This window comes from Engraulis encrasicolus, chromosome 16, assembly GCF_034702125.1.
Source record: "Engraulis encrasicolus isolate BLACKSEA-1 chromosome 16, IST_EnEncr_1.0, whole genome shotgun sequence".
NCBI classification, from domain to species: domain Eukaryota; kingdom Metazoa; phylum Chordata; class Actinopteri; order Clupeiformes; family Engraulidae; genus Engraulis; species Engraulis encrasicolus.
Window position 1 is genome coordinate 54,885,703 of NC_085872.1, and position 21,715 is coordinate 54,907,417.

The following is a 21,715-nucleotide window of genomic DNA, read 5'->3' on the forward strand; positions in this document are numbered from 1 at the left end:
TACTATGAAGTTGTCCTGGTCAGAATGCATACATTTTAATATTTCCATCACTCAGATATCTTGATTACTTGGCATTCTAAGACGAAAACAGCTTTTTTCACCTTTAATGAGGCGGCCATCTTGAAAAATGGCCGCCATCTTGTTTTTTCACCCGGATAGCGACCTTTTCTGGGAGAGTAGGCCCTGGAGCACCTGTGTACCTGATTTGGTGCTTGCATCACCAAGTGAAAGATTCTTATGGAATATTGGCTTAACAGGCCCCACTATCAGGGCCGGTTCTGGCTTATTTGGTGCCCTAGGCGAGTTTGAGTTCTGGCGCCCCCCCCCCCCCCCCCCCCCCCCTCCCCCTTTCTTATACCTTACAGATCACAAGAGTAATATCCGTAGTAAGCTTAACTAAATAGCATCAAGAACAATAACCGTTTTTCATCAAATGGATTTGTGGTTCTTTTTGACAGGCGACCAACACATCAGATTGAGTCGCATGAAAGTAGCTTCACTGTGTGGTATGTTGGATGTGATGGTGGTGGGGCCCCCAACCCCAGATGAGAGGGAGGTTATCAATGTGTTTGAATTGTAACATGAAATTGAAATGCCAGGAGAGTGATAGCCTACAGTAGGCCTACATTTGCATGTAAAATGCATGTGTAGACAATAAGCCTACCAAGGAGGTCTGCATTGATCTACACTACCTACAGCATCACAAAGCATGGCAGCATAACAATTTTAATAAGCTACACATTTGTGCTGTCTTCCAAACCAATTTCATTTCTGGACTGGAAATAGTGGTGCATTTCATGAATGAAAGTCCAGTTGAAATTGACTTAACAGTTCCAAGCAAACGAAAGATTAGTGAAAGTGTAACACAATAATGAGTAAGTATGGTCAAAATAGTGTTACAAACCGGGCTGCATTTCCCATTCACTCAACCAAACCAAATGACCCGGCTATATGACATTTGACACATGACGTCACCCCAATGGTGTTCGTCACACATAAACCAATAAACATAAAATCAAAACTAAATACATAACCGAGCCATAAACATTACATTAATATTATCAATAATAACCAAGTATCTCATATCCAACCCAAAATTTTATATTAGTAGGCCAAAACAAAAAAAACATAAAAATGGCTGTAAGAATGCTCCAGTTCCCTTTTCACTTTCCCAGATTTGAAATTCCCTGTGTGTGTTTTTTAGAGCCTTCTTTCAGCAAGGTTTTAGCCCCGATTCGCTAACATTTTACTATGGTCAAACACCAATCTATCCATCCTCCTTGTTGGGGGTTTGATGTCCTGGGGAAGTGGAGAGTAACTGGAGCATTCTTCCAAATGATTGTCCTTACTTTTTTTTATCAAAACAGTCTCAAAATACACTTTGCACAGATTTAGTTAAAAACAATGCCCATTCACACTACAATTCAAAGTGTCAAGCCTATTGTGCCACCCTTTAACATCAATCAATTTTTCTAGAAGTTTACAAGGGAGTTATGATAGTGAAAAGGAACAATACTGCAAGAGCTGAGTGGGATATTGCAAAGTTTTCATTTTCCAGGGGCGTTTGATGCAACAATAATAAAGCTGCTTACAAAGCAATCATAAAGTATTAGTAAATTATCTTTTAATATCTACAAACTATTTACAGAGCATCTACAAACTATTTAAAAAGCTTTTTGCGCCTGTTATTCTAAAGTGAAAACACAAAGTCGTATAAGAAAACTTTTGTCCAGGTAATATGTAAAATTGAAAGAAAAATGTCTGCACACTTAAATCCCCTTTGTGTTCTTTTTAATAATAGAGGAAGGTCAGTAGACTGAAAGCTTGGCCTATTATTAAAAAGAACACAAAGGGGATTTAAGTGTGCAGACATTTTTCTTTCAATTTTACACAGTTTTTGTTTATGTTTGGCACCTTTTAATCGAAGTGTGGTGTGATCCAGATAAACACAGAGTCCAGGTAATATGTACAATGGACTATTTGCATTTACAGTTTATCTCGATTAGTTTGGCTAATTTCTCAAAACTGAGATGGCATTTTTCATTGCTTTCATCAAATATCAAATGCTTTGTACATGTCTCAAATGTTTAGTACATCTCTGCAGATGGCTATGTACAAGTACCCTACAGTTGACACATTGAGCATACATTTAGCACATTTTCCAAATAAATTGATCTTGCTTATCTAAACGAATTAGACAATTCTCAGTGTAATGGTTGCCCTCTCCAAAACATGTCAGCATGATTTCATTGTGTAAGTCATCATATGCAAAGTAGTCTACACAATTGTCAAAACAGTCAAGGACATAATAGTTTAAGAATTTTACTAAACAGTAACTTCATGACAGTGTTCAACAGGTCAGATGATATTGTAACTTTACTAGTTTGTAGAAAATAATTTTACAACCATGTATGCTACAATTTCCTCTGTTATTTGGCTACTTTCTTGACATTTTTTCAAACGACATTCTGTTTTGAACAATTGCTAGTTGCTTTGGGATTTGTCCATGTTATTTTGAGAATGTTATCTCTGTTTTGAGAAATGAGCCAAACCAATGAGAAACCTGTAATATATGAAGAGTTCAGATGCAAAACCCCCTAACTCCATTTCTGAAGACATGCACTTCTATATTTTTAGAGAACCCCCTTTGTTGGTTTGGTTTACATTCATGTACTTGATAATACAAATACATATTTATATTACATAAATAAAATAAAAAAAAAATGCAATTTTAATAGCTTTGTATTAAATAAAAATTAATTAAGATTATTTTCTGAAATGGCACTTAGGGGGTTTTGCATCTGAACTCTTCATATGGGCATTGCTTTCTGTATGGGAATTTACAGTAAAGAAAGTTACTGATAAATGCCCTTGGTAAATTGTCTGTGTTGTCAAACTTCAATGGTTTCACTCTTTTTCATTTTTTTTGTACATAGTCGAAATCTGTTAGCTGAACGTAGACAAAACATCTAACCATTTTGACTGGCAGTGTTTACAAATTGGCAAAGGGACAATGTATTTTGGGGGTACTGTATGTGGGGAAGGAATTTAGTTTCGACACATGGGTAAACTGTTTTTGGAGAAATATGAGCAAGTGATGAGGATCCATGTAGTTATGTTGAACCATCCAGTTTATTTTGACAGAAGGACTAAATTAATGCAAATGAGCCAAAGCAATTGAGAAGGATCTATGCCATTTTGATGGTACTGACTATTTATATGTGAGACGGTTTAGTGCTGATGCAAGAATGAGGTGTTTTGGGAGGTATATGACATTTTGCTAGTTATCTGGACTGTTGTGCAGAAGTGTAAGAATGTTTGGCCAAATGACCCAATGGTTATAAGAATGTCATCTCAGTTTCAAGAAATTAGCCAAACCAATCGAGAAAAACTGTAAATGTTTAATGTCTAATGTCTACAAACTATTTACAGAGCATCTACAAACTATTTACGCCTGTTATTCTAAAGTGAAAACAAAGGCATGTATGAAAACTTTCGTCTAGGTAATGTGTACAATGGACAATTTCCGTTATGATAGATATCAAAAGATCATTTACTAATACTGTATGATTGCTTTGTAAGCAGCTTTATAAATAATTTAAAATATATTTTTTTACATATTATTCCTTAATCATTTACAAACATTTGTAAATGTCTTGTTCATTATGAGTTCATTATTAACTACGTGTTACTAATACTTTAGTGATTTATAGTCCCCTGTTATTCTAAGTGTTACCATACCAGTAAGATTTAGCATTTAGATATAACATTTATATTTATTTTTTACATTTATATTTATATTTAATATTTATTTGTTGCATTTAACATTTAGAAATGACTATTTAAAATATATCTAAGATGACAAAGACTGTTGTAAATGTGCAAAATTGTAAATTGATTAAATTTTCAGCACAGTCAAATCTACAGACGGCACCCCATACAACACATTCTTTATTAACACTAGAAGTACCACGGAGGGGTCAATTGACCTTTTTACCTAAAAGAACCACAAGAGGGTCATTTCACCCTTTAGACCCCCTGCGGACACTCCTTTTGTTGTGGAAATGTGGCTGTTAGCAGCTCACAGCAACACTGCCGTGTGAGGTGAGAAATTTCGGACTGGGCATACTCCTGCTGCAAACTGCACAGCAACTCGCTTGTTTACACAAAACGCTGGCTATTCCAGTCTTTACGCAGCTTGCGCATGCCCTAATGAATGCGCGTTCACGTTTCAGGCATTTTCGCAGTCTCTGTCAGTCTCCATGAATGTTACAATTGGAAACAACATGCGCCAGGCTCCATACTTCAGGCGCATAATTGGACACTTGCTATTGCGTTGTTTTGATGGCTTACCTTAACATTGATTACTAGAGACTGTTGACGAGACATAATGACATTTTCGGTAGTAAGCCCAACTTCTACTGTAGGTGAACCACAGCACAGCTAGATGCAAACCAATATAGAGATGATGTAAAACAATGTCAGCTAGACCAATGAATTCGAGACACATTCCGAAATTATAAAGTTAGGGATAGAAAGACGGACAGCCGCCCTGCCATAGATGACTAGCCTGGTCCTGACCATCCCATAATACTACCATTTCATTTCGTATTTATGGTCTGGCATTTGTTTGCTCTGAAGCGATTGTAGGAAGCATAGCTAGGAGGCTTAGACCCTTTTTAAGACCCGATACCCGATACCAAAATCGATACAGGTACTCCTTAGACATTACTCTTTTCAAAATGTTTGCGGGCCACTTCAAATTCAAGATGGCTGCCCATTTTCCAAGATGGCCGCCATACAGCTATGAATTAGCAACTGAAACAACTGTTCAAATGGTCATACAAGCACCTGAATCGTCATAGATACTCCTTAGACACACATCTGTTGAAAAGGCATGCAGGCCACTTGAAATCCAAGATGGCCGCCCATTTTACTAGGTGGCCACCATACATATGTGTAAGGTGACTGAAACATTTGATAAAATAGTGATACAAGCATCAAACTTGGTTCAAATACTCCATGACATGACAAAAAGATGTCGGTCAATTGAAATACAAGATGGCTGCTCATTTTCCAACATGGCCGCCACTATTTTCTGGACAGCCCTTTGCACATTTCCCAACAGCTAACAAAATATGGATGGCATTCATAATACCATGAAAGGTATGATCTGATCTTCTGACCTGCAGATGGCTATAGCTGCCAGTGTGAGTATTGGGACATTTTAAAATTCCTATACTTTTAGACAACAAGATAATCTAAATTCATCAAAGGGATTATGGTAATCTCTCAAATCAGAGATTATGAAAATGTCTCCATTAATAAGAAGCAATGGTAGCCATCTTGGATTATACATGGCCTTTATGTTTAAAGTAGGCTGTTTTTTTCAAAAAGGATAATGTCTAAGAAGTATTTGTGCCGAGTTTGGTGCTTCTATCACAATTTAAACGTTTTTCAGTTATGGAACTTCTGCAGTAGGTGAATGGGTGGCCATCTTGAATTTCAAATGGTGCATACACCACAGAGTTGTGTCTGAAGAGTATTTGTAACACGTTTGGTGCTCACATCACTATTAGAACAATTGCTCTAGTATCTCCTGCAGTATTGCTACAGGACTTTCTGGCAGTCATCTTGGAAAATGGGCGACCATCTTGAATTTCAAGTGACAGGCATGGTTTTTCAAATTAGTTAAGTCTAAGGAGTATTTGTACCAATTTTGGTGCTTGTATCATTATTTGAACAATTGTTTTATTTTTCTGAACGGTGGCCATCTTGGAAAATGAATCATCTTGGAAAAGTCACCTGCATGCTTTATCAAAAGAGGTACATCTAAGGAGTATCCGTGCCAAGTTTGGTGTTTGTATCACAAATTGTTTCCGTTGCCAATTTATATCTGTATGGTGGCCATATTGGAAAATGGGCAACCATCTTGAATTTGAAGTGGCCCGCGTACTTTTTGAAAATAGTAATGTCTAAGGAGTATCTGTACCGATTCTGGCGCTTGTATCACAAACTGAAGTATCGGGTCACCTATCTCCCTAGCTAGCAGGTTTGCACTCAGTTATGGTTTGAAATTATTGGACACCTCTCACCCAATCGCTGGCAGTTAAGGCAAGGCAAGGCAAGTTTATTTATATAGCGCATTTCATACACAGGTGCAACTCAATGTGCTTCACAAAGTTAAGAAATGTAAATGAAAGGAAAACAGGGAAGAAAGAAGGAAATAAATTATAGTTAAAAAAATCATTTAAAGCATAAGGTAAAAATAATAATAAAATAAAAAATATATAAACATAAAACCTTGAAAAACATACGCAGTCTTCAGATTTTAACTGTTCGACGACAGAGGCCTCCTTTTTTCCGTTTACCTGATAGAGTCTAGAATTGTCAGGGTTTTGTCTTCTCTTATTTTACCGTCTTTTCATTCAATAATTTAAGAAAGCATCTGAGAACAGCTTTGTCTTGAGTCTAGATTTAAAGCTATCAATAGTGGGTGCATTTTTTACGTCATCTGGAAGCTGGTTCCAAAGCTTTGAAGCATAGAAGCTAAAGGCTGCCTCTCCACACTTTGTTTTGACTTTTGGAATCACCAGCAAATTCTTCTCCGTTGACCTTAGTGACCTGGGCCTCGTTTCCGAAAGGGCCTTAAGTACTACTTAACGCTACGTGCTACTTAAGTTCACACGTAACACCATCGTAGAGCTCACGGAGCGTTTCCCAAAGCCAACTTAGCAAAGAACCATCGCAGGTTGACACGTAACTCTAACGGCCCGTACCCACACAGAGTAATTCCGCTCCGCTCTCATTGACTTTGAATGGGGGCGATATCGCGCTTGACAGCGCGGAGGGGAAGCGATATCGCAGCGGGACGCGATTTGATATAGACGAGATCTCTATATCATGCAAATTTGATGGTCCAATAACCAATCAGATGGGCGTATGGGTAGCAAGGGCGGGAGTTACAAAAAAGTTTGAAAAACATGGCGGCGATTTCTGTGATTTCCAACATCACGTTTTTGCTTAATATAAAGACCCTAAATGCTTATAAATGTCACGACTACCACGGATTGATGTAAAAATGCACCACGAACTTATGTAACACAAATAGGTTACCCCACATTGCCATTTGATCACTCGATGTTTTGAGCTAACCGGGTAAGCTAACGTTAGCATTTTACCAGAACCAGGCAGCTACAAGCTTATATTAGACTACTTCTTGTACTTCTATAACAATATAACGGGGCTTAAATGTTATCTAGGACCAAAACACAATCGCATTTAAGCCATGTACACAATGTGTTGTGATAATGGGATAATGGGTTTCGCCGTTTGTTATCTCGCTCGGACTACCCGGTGTCAGCTGCGAGACACATGCCGCGCCGCGAGGCTCGAAAGTCGGGTGAGCAGCGTTGTTAGCCCCGGGGAGAATCTACTGGGAGTATCCGTGACCACACCCCCAGCGCGATATTGCGCGTCGCGGATCCCGCCTGCCAATTTCCCCAGTCGGTACTAGGCGTAAGAGCAATCCACGAGTGGTCTAGAGTAGTCTTAACGCGCTAAGATTGATCGTAGCGGCATGGCACAGTGGAGACACCCACAGGATATGAAGGGAAAAGAAGAAACCTGCGCATAAGATTGCTGTTTTAAGACGCGAGCGGCATGGCACAGTGGAGACACCCATAGGAAAAGAGGAAACTTGCGCTTCAAGTTAATGTTTTAAGACGGGAGTGTAAATATCATGGCAGCACAGTTGACACTGCAACGAAAATAAGGTAACAATAATTGTGGATGTGTAGGCCTATAAAATAAAAGCAATGTGTTTGGAAATATTTTACAGGTAGTAAAATAGTTCGACTGTGTTTGATAAACCTGGGCATAATTAAACTGTGATCAATCATAATTTGTGGGTGCTTCATGAACAAGAACAAGGCAAAAATGAATAAGGTGCTTCGGCAACCAGAGACAAGAGTGTTGATGTCGGAAGGCCACTTCCGAAACTTTATTTATTTTATGTTTTTTTTTATAGAAAAATGGTCAGCGAGTTGTTGCACCCTCTTTCATTTTCAAGTAGCCTAAGAAAGGGAATGCGACGCAGAAAATGCATGATAGTTGTAGGCGAAGGGTAAGCTATGACAAAAAAAGGCAGCGATGGGGATTCGTGTAGATTTTTTGTTTTAATAACAGCAGACTGCCGTGCAAAAATGTCCTCACAGTTGTGAAAGCCTTGAGCAAGCGGTACTTTGCGCACCGCTCACCACATGTGCCAAGCTCTGCTCTCCCTATTCCGACTCTAGTAGGCTAAGCAATAACAAAAAGGCAGCAAGGGGATGTGTCAATTTTGATGGACATTGTTTATCATAACAGCATGCTGACGTGCTCCCGACAGTTGTCAAGTCTTGAACGCCTTGAGGTTGTAACTTTGCGCATCCCAATTTGGAACTCCAACTAGGCCTACTTGTCTTCTTAAATATTAAGCTACAGTAGCCAACTGCACGCGCTTTATCTGGGTCTTAACGGCGTAGCTTATGGTTATTACCGTCAGTTGGGAGTTTTGCATGATTTCATTGTTTATGTGCATTGTATTTCATTTGCCAACAACAACTCCTGTCAATAGTTGCAAACTGCTACAAATGTAGTCCACCTTTTATGGAGAACAACTTTTGACAATTACACACGCCTTACTTTTGTAAATGGTTTAGCAGCAGATGACGACGCAGTTCACTCCGAGGACACTTCAGCACCACATAAATGGACAGCGATCCTTAAGAGCGACGCTACGAATGATCTTAGAGGCTGTGCACGCGCGTTGCCTTTGGGAAACAGTCGTAGAAAATTTAAGAACATTCATAGGATCACTGGTTAGCATCACACTTAAGGCTACGAACCATCGTTATCGGGAAACGAGGCCCTGGTCGGTGCATACAGCTGAAACATATCCAGTAGATATGTGGGTCCCATTCCATTTAATGATTTAAACACAAGTAGCATTGCCTTAAAATCAATTCTGTAGCTTACTGGGAGCCAATGCAGCGATCTTAAAATTGGAGTAATGTGGTCGAACTTCCTTGTTTTTGTAAGAACCCTTGCAGCTGCATTTTGTACCAGTTGAAGCTGTTTAATGGTCTTATTTGGGAGGCCAGTAAAAAGACTGTTACAGTAATCAACTTTACTAGAAATGAAGGCATGTATTAGCTTCTCCAGATCATGTTTAGACATCAGGCCCCTAAATTTAGAGACGTTTTTTTATGTGATAAAATGCAGACTTAGTAATAGCTTTCATGTGACTGTTGAAATTTAGGTCACTGTCAATGAGGACCCCAAGATTTTTAACTGTTTCCCTTGGTTTCAGTCCCTTCGTTTCAAGGATAGTGGCAATCTTTTGTCTCTCCTCTCTTTTCCCAAATATAATTACTTCAGTTTTTTCTGTGTTCAGCTGGAGGAAATTGTGAGACATCCATTTGTTAATTTGGTCCATGCAATGATAGAGTGATTCAAGGGGGGTGTAGTCATTGGGGGACATAGATAAGTAGAGCTGGGTATCATCCGCATAGCTATGGTAATTTATGGAGTTATTCTCGATAATGTGTCCCAGTGGCAACATATACAGATTGAACAGTAGTGGTCCCAGAATGGAGCCCTGGGGGACCCCACAATCCAGAGACATTGGTGATGAAGTATGTCTTCCAATGGCGACAAAAAAACTTCTTTGTTGTAAGTACGATTTTAACCAGTCGATCATGCCCGTAAAGCCAACCCAGTGTTCCAGTCTATGTAGTAGTATAGAATGATTAACTGTATCGAAAGCAGCACTTAAATCGAGTAGCACCAAGACGGATGATTTGCCAGCATCAGAATTCAATCTTATGTCATTCATAACTTTAATTAGAACTGTTTCAGTGCCGTGGTAGGCACGGAAACCTGATTGAAACTTATCAAAATAGCTATTAGACATTAACTCATTGGCTGCCAGCCATTTTCATAAAAGAGTACCTCGGAGTGCCAGAGATTTTTCAGCATTTTGGGCGTTTTTTGGAGGCTCACAGAAAATTGAGTTCTGTGTCTATGTCAACACCATACCTATCAAAACACAGATTAGACGCTCATCTGTCATCAGAAAAAAACGATGTCTCTCTACCCCTTTCCGTTCTTTCATAATCATCTGTTGAAATTAAGTGGAATTCGCCAAAATGCTGCTTTCTAGCCAAAAAGCTGAGAAAACGCTATTTGAAGTAGAACTATTCTGCAAACGTTTTTGCCCATAATGGCATCGTCCTAACAACTCCAAACCTATCAGATGCTATTACAGAGTCTTCTGTCATCTGTAGCCTGAACAAAAGATCGTTTGTATGACCTTTTCAACCTAATATACTGAAATATAACGGGGGTGGACTCGAAAACAAGGGTGTTTTGGTTTAGTTGCTGGCGCGCAGAATGGATCATGACAGCATGTGCCCCTAACTCCGGGAACTCCCTCCCTCTCCCTCTGATAGTGCTCTCTCTCCCCTCGTTGGAGAAGGAATCACAGCTGGTTTATTTCCTCCAGAAATAGTACCCTACCGTCCGTGTTGTGTCTTGTGGGGGAGGGAGGCAGGTAGCCAGGCAGCTCCGCTTAGCGTAGCTTACTGCAGCTTCTTTGGCAGAGCGGACCATTTGCAGATTGATGATTACTGTAATCATGGTTCTGCTATAGTGATCTTGTCATATATTGTTCAATGAATTTTCTTTTGATAAAGTACTGATCACATATCCAACATTTCACAAGCCGATTGGAGTGGTGAAGGCTAGCTGGTCTGAGGCTAAGTGCAATGCTTTCTCATGTGAGCTGACTGTATCTGACCAGACACAAAGGCTACTCTGTTCCAAGAATCTGCAACCCCCCTGTCTTTTTTGATGATACAGTAAGCTGATCATACTATACAGATCCATAAAAAATAACTGTAGAATGAGTAAAAAATAGTTGACTTACCAAGGCTCCTTTATTTAGGCTTAGTTGTAAGTTGTTAGCGATTTTGTGCTAGCTAGCTAGCTAGCGTAGCAAACTTTATAGCCAAACATTTCCCAACTGAGGTGACACATCACCACTAGTCCCGTGCATTCTCCTGTTAGATGATATTTTGTAAGCATCATCCTGATGTTGTGTAGGCTGATCACATTATCCAAAATGAAAGGTTGCCACACAGATCATCTCATGGTGTATTTTGGGCAAGCTAGCTACAATGCCTTCTAGCTAGATAGCAACTGGGTTGTATTTTGGTCATGAGAGGAAGGGGTTTTTTTTGGTCAGGCTCTGACACTAAAATCAGTAGCCTACCTGTGTTAAAATCAGAGGACAAGAAAGTAGACTACTGTCACAGGTGCTTTACTTTCAAAAATGATTTTGCTATGCTACTTTTGAGATTATAATAGTAAAAAAGGGGTGTTTTTGTCTTGACATTTCCTCCTGGTCTGAACTGAAGCCCTGCCTTGACTGTTCCTAAGGACACTTTTGCCACCTACAGGAACAGTTAGAAAATGCCTAGAAGCTTGAAATTTATACAGAAGATAGGTCAGACCATCCTCGAGGCCTGGCTGTAAAAAAACGCAATTATCGGCGAACGACGTCGAAAGCAGGGGGCGTCACTATTCGAAATGACGTCATTCGACGGCCAAGGCAGCCAATGAGTTAAAAAGGCAGTTAATTGGTTAAAAACAATTTTCGCTATTATTTTACCAATGAATGGTAGATTAGATATGGGCCTATAGTTGTTTAGTACTAGTGCATCCAGGTTGTTCTTTTTCAGTAAGGGTTTCACAACTGCTTCTTTCAGACAGCCTGGGAATATGCCTGTTTGTAGTGAGGTGTTGATGATCTGAAGTACATCTGGTGATATTAGATGTAAGATGGATTTGAAGAAGGCTGTTGGTAGAATATCTAAGTCAGATGTAGAGGAGCTAAGACTTTGTACCGTTCTATTAAGAATGTCCACATCAACTAAATTAAAATTTCTCATGAGATTAGGATTTAACTTCACCGTAGCAAGTTGGTCCGAATCTTGGGTCGGTTGCACATGTGTGAGTATGTTTGTACGTATTTTTTCAATCTTTCCTTTGAAAAAGGATGCAAACTCATTGCATTTGCTGACTGAGAGGAACTCAGAGGGCATTTGATTTGGGGGCCTTGCTAGCTTTTCCACAGTGCCAAACAGGACGTGTGCATTATTAATATTTCTGTTAATTATGTCAGAGAAAAAAGATTGTCTAGCTTTAGAAATTTCTTGGTTGTATTTCGAGAGTGTGTGTTTATAGATTTGGTAGTGGACTTCAAGTTTGGATTTACGCCACTGTCTTTCAGCCCTCCTGCATTCTTGCTTTAGCAATATAACTGTGGGATTCATTCTCCAAGGTGCTTTTTTATGTCCCACTGTTTTGATTTTTTCGGGGGCAATAACATCCATAATATGGGCCATCCTTGCATTAAAATTAACCATGAGATCATCAGCATTCTCTGGAGTTTGACTTTGGATCTCTGAAAGTGCTTGCTGAAAGAGTGAGGCTGTCTCACAGTTGATTATACGTTTTTTGACTGTAACAGATTCCCTTTGAACACGAGGGTACATAGAAACATCAGAAAAAATGCAGTAATGGTCAGAAAAGCCATAGTCTTTGACACTAGCACAAGCATTGAGGCCTTTTGTTATTATTAGGTCTAGAGTGTGACCTTGGTTGTGTGTTGGTCCTGTTACATGCTGTGTAAGGCTAAAAATGTCAATAAGACTTAAAAAATCCTTAGCATAGACATTCTCTAAGTCGTTCACGTGAAAATTGAAATCGCCTGTTATAAAAAGGCTTTCATAGTCCACACAAACATTCGACAACAGCTCACCAAATTCCTCTAAGAAGAGTGGTGCAGAAAATCTTGGAGGTCTGTAGATAGTTAATAACAGTATGTCAGAAGAACATGAGTTACTCACCGACAGTTACTCAACAACAACATAGCGCAGACCAATGGCTCTGGCGCAGATGTGTACGTCATTGTCACAAGCGTCCTCCCCCCACGTGGGGGGCATATTCGATTATTGGCTGTTTTCTGGGGGGGCGTTGCGATCAAAATTCTACTGCTCCAGACACTCCACAGAGAAGCACGGCCAGACTACAGTTACTGGAGCCAATCCTTTGGCGGAAGTACGTAGGATGGCTCGCGAGGCTAATAGATGACCACAATCTAAAAACGTTTAGCAACAACAAACGTGCACCTTGTTAGCCAGGGGTGGATTTCTCGAATCCGACCAAAATTAGCCTTCGGACCAAGTAAGTCCGAACGAAGTGCGACACAACAACTAACCAACAACTATGATTTCTCGAAAGCCTCTAACCAACGTGGTCCGATGTAGGTACGAAGTAAGTGCGATGAAATTCCAACCAAGTAAGTTCAGACGCACGATGAAGTTTTCGGAAATGCTCGGAGTGTCTCGCCTCAGCTCGGGTGCATTTATCGCAAAGCAGTGACGCTGTACCACACAGTGCCTGTCAAATTCAGGCTATACATCTATCAAAGTCCACAAATCTTTGTCAACACAATCATGTCCCCGACTTCACCCCTCTTCAACTGCAGTTACCAAATGCGACATTACAATCCACCATGTATTATTTTTACTTAGGTTTTGCATATAATGTTTAATATTGTAGGCTATAGCCTACCACTAATATGGAAGCACGGTTGGTGGGTGAGTGGTTAGAATATCGGAATTCCATACACGTTTGCCGTTTCCTTATCGGAGGCGTGAGTTCAATCCCCGGTGAATATAGCCCTAGGCTATATAATAACCAACCATCACATCTTTTTTCCAGAACGGCAAGCGAAGTCATTCTCACGCTCATGGGCAACGCAACACTTTCAACAGGTCATGGCCAGGCAGATTGCAGTTAAATGCTGCTTGAAATGATAACTGAAATTACGCTTGAGAATTAATAAAACATATCAGAATGTTTATTTAATTTTCCAGTCTGCACGCGTCTTTACGCGCAACGTAAGCGGGTGGAACTGCCATTATTGCCGTTGTACATAAAGACCCGCAGGAAGGGACCTATGGAAGGGGCCGTTAATGTCTGTAAACATGGCACATTCAAAGTCCTTCAAGGTCGGAAAAGACCTGTTAACACAAGCATATCCCCAAAATCCACCCCATTAAATGCAATAACCAAATGTCGGTCTACACATCACCATCAATGAAGAGCAATGGGCGGTGAATGGGCGCGAAGGCATTTTCAGTGTGACAAGATGTCGATTCCCTCAGTAAGATAGGCCTACATTAAACGCAGGTGCCTATTCCTCTGCGCAACTGTTTATCCAACCTCTGTGTGTGTGCGTAACGTGGCCGATCCACGCGTGCTGTTGGGCGCGCTTGTGGAGCTCTGGCATCCGAGAGTCTTTGCCTCGCAGCCACGCACGCAGTCACATTAAGGCCAAGTCTAATTGCTTTTCACCTGTATTTTACAAAAACACAAAACGACGGCCCAATTCACACAGATAGAGAAAGAATGACACGATGCGCTGTGTTGTTTTCTGATCCCCCTGACTGCACTGCACTTCGTGCACCATGGGCCATGGCGCTATTTGGAGTGTGCTCACTGCTGAAACAACATTTGCTTTAACAGTAGCCTATTGGCCGGCTGCTTGTGACAGACTTGTATTACAATAGTAGAATTGAAATGAAAAGAAGAATATGAATACTATGACATAAGACCTAGTAACGCGAAGAAGTGTCCTATTTTTGTCATCGCGCTCGCCTTTCCGAGTGCCCTTCCATTACGCACTATTTCAACATACTAGGGCAGTTGCATAATGTCCATTTTTGAACTTGTTGTAGCTTACGATGTAGTTTGGAATGCTTGTGGACTAAGGCATAGCCTACAATGCAAGGAATAGGCCTACAAGAAGGATCACCGCACACTGGTGCCTTTTAAAAATAATAGTGAACAGCGCATTTCGCAATGGCAACTTATAGGCTACACGTATTTCCATGTAGCCTATGCTTGTTGGAGTTTAATCAAAATGTGCTATTGGCTTTGTTATGTGTGGAGATATGTGAGCAATTAAATAATCTGCATTCATGCGAGATGCTGCTTTTGGTGTGGGTTCAAATCCCGATGGTAATCAAACGGTTCTTTTTTGGGCGCAACTTGATTGATTGGAGCTCGAGAAGCACGATAGTGAAACATATAATTTCCTACTATATTTGGACAATATTTTTGTCCCCTGTTTGAATATTGTGTTGGTGGGGTTTTTTTCAGCCCTCGTAACATGACTAGACATTTGGTGTAGTATGGGTCGGAGGCTTGTGCACTTGGTGGCAGTAATCGATCGATGTTGCTTGAACTCTGCCTGAACCCGCCCCAAACCACGAGCAAGAGTGACGTGCTTCCCAAAACAAAGGTGAACTAGCTAACCATGCTAGTCGTTCCAATTCCGACAGTAGTACTAACGAACAGCCCCTACTTCGTTTTGCAGGAACACCTGCGTCGTTCGCACCAACATCGGACGAACGACTAACTACATTACTTGTAAACATTGGGACTTTGTAAGTCCGAACGAAGTGTTCCAGAAACAATTTTGTCGCAGCTGGGTCGTTAGTTGCTAAGTTAGTTAGCAACGAAGGTTTCTAGAATCTTAGCCCAGACTAGCTGGAGATAGTTCACACTGGCTTAGAAAAGTGACCACAGACTGCGCGTGAAGCAGGTGACGGCCGAATAAGTTATAATGCCACAACGAACACAAATATTAAATGAACCCATTCTTTCCCTACCTTGTCTTCTTCGTAGCATCTGTGCAATACCTTTTAAAATCCATATTGTTCTATTTCGTTCCTCCTGACCGCCTGAGGCGGTGCTTTCAGCACTGAATATTCATCTTATGGATCAGCAGGTCGAGAATTAATATCAACAAAGTAACACGTGACCTGCGTGACGTCACGCCGGTGAACCCAGGAAGTGACCTCTTTCATCTTCTCGATTGCAGGTGTCGAGGTTTGAGATTTTGGGATTGACCTGACGCTTTGTTCGTTTCGCACCCATAGGGTTGGGGCTGTGGGTTTTCCACCCCCCATGAAACGGCGTTGGTCGCTTTTTCCTTTGAGTATATCTTTCACATTTACGATGTGTCCGACTGAGTGTTATCCGCTCGGTGGAGGAGGGCTGGCTAGGCTACCTAGCCTGCCTAGCCCCTGGCTGGAGGCACTGTTCTCGCCGACTGGAGGCTAATAACTTGTCCTTTCCCGTGGAAGGTAGGCCGTTTTCTGATCATGTATTAACTGCTACCGCGTTATCTTCAGTAGTGTTTCCCGCAACTGGATTTGACGAGCGGTCTCGTGGCGTGATGCGCTTTCGAGTTGGGATTAGGTATTAACGCCTGCCTGCCTATGTTGGCCATCGTTTGGGTAAGTGGACTGTCATTTACTGTTTCGATATATTTTCGCGGTGTTTCTCGCCGCGGAATGTTACTATTACTGGGCGATTGTTGTGACACTCGACGCGAGCTCGGTTACTTGGGTTCGCGTGCCTGTATTTACGTTACGGCTTCATTGTTTGTACAGTGTAGCCTGTCTGTACGGTTGCTCCACGGGCCTGTGTGGTTCACTGTGCCCTTGCACCGTTGGAGTCACGTTGCTCCAGAGATTCAATCTACAATACAATCTCTCTCTACTCTCTCTGGCTGCACTCTGCTCACCCCGGTTGTTATTCCTGCCCGGTTGTGTTATTTCTTCACTGTTTGATTATTGTCTGTTTTCACCTGGGGTGCCTTGCATTTCTATCGCTGTGCTACTCCTGTCTGCCCGTGATATTGGCTGTGCTTATGGTATGTCCTCTATTGTGAGTCGCTCGTTGTACGGCGCCTACCGACTGCATTGCAATGTAATGTACTTTACTTTACTTTATTTCTTCAGGACATTGCACATTAATGAACATACAGTATATCACGAAAGTGAATACACCCCTCAGAGTTTTGCAGATTTTTGAGTTTATCTTTTCATAGGAAAGCATTACAGAAATGTAACTTTGACACAATGATTAGTGACCTTTTAACAACATATTTAACCGCTTAAATTTCTTGTTCACTCAGAAAAAAACTAAATACAGCCATTAATGTTTGAACATGTACTCACAAAAGTGAGTACACCCCAGATTAAAATCCGGTAGAGAAGGGGCTATGTTGACTCGAATCGTCTCGAAATGAAAAGGGATGACAAGGGAGGTCATCAGTGTGCGTTTCAACCTTTCTTTGCATTGAACTTTTAAATGTTGAGTCTGCATCTGGCTTAAATAGATTGGTGTGAGATTTGAATGCAATCCTATGGAGAATATCATGATCTGCTTCAGTAGTCACAGTGCATGTTGACATGCATGTTTCTTTTAGGTGTATTTCAGATTGCCAATGTTGACAGCATTCATGCATCCCCAAACCATGTCAGTGCCACTACCATGCTTGGCTAGTGAGAGGATACACCTTTTTTGTAAAACTCACTTGTTTACCACCACACATGCTTGACACCATCTAAGGCAAATTTGTTTATCTTGGTCTCTTCAGATCACACAACATGGTTCCAGTGATCCATATCCTTGGTCTGTTCATCTCTCTTGAGACCAAGATAAACAAATTTGCTTTAGATGGTGTCAAGCATGTGTGGTGGTAAACAAGTGAGTTTTACAAAAAAGGTGTATCCTCTCACTATCCAAGCATGGCAGTGGGACTGACATGGTTTGGGGATGCATGAATGTTGTCCACATTGGCAATCTGAAATACACCTAAAAGAAACATGCATGTCAACATGCACTGTGACTACTGAAGCAGATCATGATATTCTCCATAGGATTGCATTCAAAGCTCACACCAATCTATTTAAGCCAGATGCAGACTCAAAATTTAAAAGTTCAATGCAAAGAAAGATTGAAACGCACACTGATGACCTCCCTTGTCATCCCTTTTCATTTTGTTTCATTTCGAGACGATTCGAGCCAACATAGCCCCTTCTCTACCGGATTTTAATCTGGGGTGTACTCACTTTTGTGAGTACATGTTCAAACATTAATGGCTGTATTTAGTTTTTTTCTGAGTGAACAAGAAATTTAAGCGGTTAAATATGTTGTTAAAAGGTCACTAATCATTGTGTCAAAGTTACATTTCTGTAATGCTTTCCTATGAAAAGATATACTCAAAAATCTGCAAAACTCTGAGGGGTGTATTCACTTTCGTGATATACTGTATACATACATGTACATACAGTGAGGACAATAAATATTTGATCCCTTGCTGATTTTGTTGGTTTGCCCACTAATAAAGACATGATCAGTCTTTAATGTTAATGATAATATGTATTCTAATATGGAGAGACAGAATATCAAAAAGAAAATCCAGAAATTAACTCTAAAGAATATATAATAATTGATTTATATTTAATTGAGGGAAATAGGTATTTGATCCCCTGCCAACCATTATGAGTTCTGATCCCGCAGATCAATTGGCACTTCCTATCAACTTGTTATCTGAATTGAACACACCTGTTAATAGTAACCTGCACAAAAGACACATTGAATCTGCAGAATCAGTCCATAGAATCAGTCAATCAATCAAACTAAACTCGCCAACATGGGACAGACTAAAAAGCTGTCAAAGGATGTCAGGGACAAGATTTTAGAACTCAACGAGGCTGAAATGGGCTACTGGATATTAAAGAGGAAACTGTTGGTGCATTTCTTCCCAATTTTAGTACATACAAAATGATCATCAACCTTATCATCAACCATCAATCTTAGGCCTGTCTCTGGTTCCATACAAGATTTGACCTTGTGGGAATTTAATAACCAGAAAAAAGGAGACAAAGCACCTTGAAACTGTATGGGAGGAGCTAGGAAATGATCTCAAGGCAGCTGGGACCTCAATCACTAAGAAAACTATTGGAAACACTTGATACCACAGCGGATTAAAATCTTGCAGTGCATGTATGGTACCCCGGCTTCAGAGGGAACCTGTTCAGGCTCACCTGAGATTTGCCAATGAACATCAAACTGGATTAGGATATGATTGGGAGGTGCTGGAATCAGATGATACCAAAATCAAACTGTTTGGCATTAACACAACTCGATGTGTTTGGAGGAAGAGAAATGCTGCCTATGATCCCAAGAACAACATCTTCTCCAACATCATAAATGAAAGTGGTAACATTATGTTTTGAGGTTGTTTGTCTGGCCAAGACACAGGACAACTTCACATCGTCAAGAAATGGATGGAAGGAGACATGTAAATGTACAATGCTGCATGCCAACCTCTTTCCCACCACCACTAGACTGAAGGTGGGTCATGGATTGGCCTCCCAATATGATAATAATCCATAACATACAGCCCAAGCAATGAAGGAGTAGCTCAAGCAGAAGCATATTAAGGTCATGAAGTGGCCTAGAGAGTTTCCAAACATTAACCCAATACTAATCCTGTGAAGGGAACAGAAGCTCCCATTTGGCAAGCTACAGTCATACAACTTAAGTGATTTAGAGATGATCTGCAAAGAAAAGCGGACAAAAATCCTTTCTAATATATCCACAAACATTGTCATTAACTGAAAGAAACATCTGACCTCTGTATGAGAAAACAAGGGCTTTGCCACCAAGTAATTTTGTCTTCTTTGACTAGAGGGGTCAAATACTTATTTTCCTCAATGGAATACAAATCAATTAAAATATATTATTCAAAGTCATTTTCTGAATTTTCTTTTTGATATTCTGTCTCTCTAAATTAGAATACATTTTATCATTAATATTATAGAATGATCATGTCTTTATTAGTGGGCAAACCAACAAAATCAGCAAAGGATCAAATACTTATTCTCCTCACTTTATATGTAAATATGCCAGATTGTAGCCCAAGGGCTAATTTCCATCTGGTGTCCAAAATAGGCCGAATCTAAAATGTTAATGTCCATTGTTATTTGCTTGTCAGCTTGGTGTTGCCGCCTGGCTGCTGGCTCCTGTTGGCTACACTTGGGGCGTCCTCGCCCCTTGTGTTTTATATTTGCAGTATTTGCTGGACATTGTAGTGTCATCTCCTACCTGCTGCCAACTTTTTACCTACTATTGGGGTGCCCTCGCCCTGTGGGTATGTATTGCTTGTTTGTTCCCTTCTGTGTGTTGCAGTGTTCGCTTCCCGACACGGGACCCTCGTCTTGCCTGATTACTGGGTTTCTTCTTGGCTGCCATTGGATGTCCCAGCCCCTTCTGTGTGGTATTCACCAGTTGGCCTGGAGCTCTTGCCTCGCCTGGTTACTGACTTGCATCGGCTACCACTGGGGTGTCTTCGCCCTGCTGTGTGTATTGCCTTGTTTACCTGTCGGCCCTGACTGTCCGACTGCTGGCTTCCCTCTCGGCTACCATTGGGGTGTCCTCGCCCTGTGTGCCTGCCTGCCTGACTGATGAATTGCCGTCTAGGCCCCTGGGAATGGTTTCGCCCCTCCTGCCTGGAGCTGAGACGCCTGCGGCTGAGGTTGACAGATGTGGCCTGTGCTGCTTGCTCAGGTCTGCGTGCGAGAGCACTTACTGCCGGGCTGACGCGATTTGGCCCTCGGCCTACAGTTCCGCTGGCCATGGGGGGCTGTAGATGACGCCGGCTGCTGCAGCGAGGCCAAGCAGGCCCAATGGGGTGACCTCACGCTTCCTGGAGGTATCGCGGATGTGCCCAGACTCCTTGCCCTCGGGGGTGGACAAGTTGTCGACTGGCCTGGTGGAGTTGTCGGCCCTGTTTTGCCGACCTGCAGCCTCTGACACACGGTGACCGTGTTTTCACATATGCCCTGCCTGCTAGCGACCCGGACGGTCGCCCTCTGCCGCCACAGCTGTCGCCCTCTGCCGCCACGGCTGTCGCCCTCTGCCGCCACAGCTGTCGCCCACCGCCGCCACGACTGTCGACCACCGCCACCACAGCTGTCGCCTGCCGCCGATGCCCGTGCCATGCCCTCTGTTCGGGTGACACCGTCACAGCCCAGTTGCATTGCTTGTTGCATTGCATTGGCACTGGCCCCTTTCTGGGTTGGTTGGCCATGGGTGTTTTTCGCCCGATGGCTACATGTGAGTGCCATACCTGCTACTGCTCCAGAGTGAGTTTCTGGCCACAGGTGGCCTCCACCCTGTGGCATGCTTGTTGATGCCACGGCTACTACAGCTGCCACGGCGTGCCGCTGGGCCATACGCACCCTGCCATTCCGGTTTACATGGCTTGCTCGGTTGCTTCGCATGCTTGCATACTTGCTCTCTTGCATGGCTGCATGACTTGCATGAGACCGCATGTGTGCTCCCCGCTCCTCTGCTGTTCTCTACCATTCAGCGTCCTGCGACTGTCTGTCGCTCTCCTGGATACCGCCTGCTGTCGGCTGTTTCATCCATTGGCTTCTTGTGGACGCCCAGGGCACCTCAACCGCCATGACTGCTACATTTGCGCGTGTTGCTCCGCTTCATGCCCCTCTGTGTAGCTTGCTTTTCCCTACCTCACGACTGGTTCTAGTCGTTCTCTTGGGTTTGGCTGACCGTGGGTGTCTCCACCAGTCAGCTCCTTGCATGCACAGTTGGCGTTTCCGCCTGTACGACTGCTGCTGCTCTGGGTGAGTGGTTTCACACCATACCCTGTTTTATGCTCTTTGGCACTCCTGCGGGTCTGTCTGGAGTCTGTTGGCCTTGGACGGTTGTGATTGCAGTT

The 21,715-nt window shown here is 41.9% G+C and overlaps 1 protein-coding gene across 1 annotated transcript in view; it reads right to left on the reverse strand.

The window, feature by feature from the left end:
• Positions 1 to 21,257, reverse strand: part of LOC134466182 (dentin sialophosphoprotein-like) — a 39,193-nt gene extending 17,936 nt beyond the window's left edge. Inside the window, exon 1 of the mRNA XM_063220079.1 lies at positions 20,676 to 21,257. Within this exon, the coding sequence (XP_063076149.1) occupies positions 20,676 to 21,257 (582 nt within the window). The remainder of the gene's footprint in view (positions 1 to 20,675) is intronic.
• Between the last annotated feature and the right edge of the window lie 458 nt (positions 21,258 to 21,715).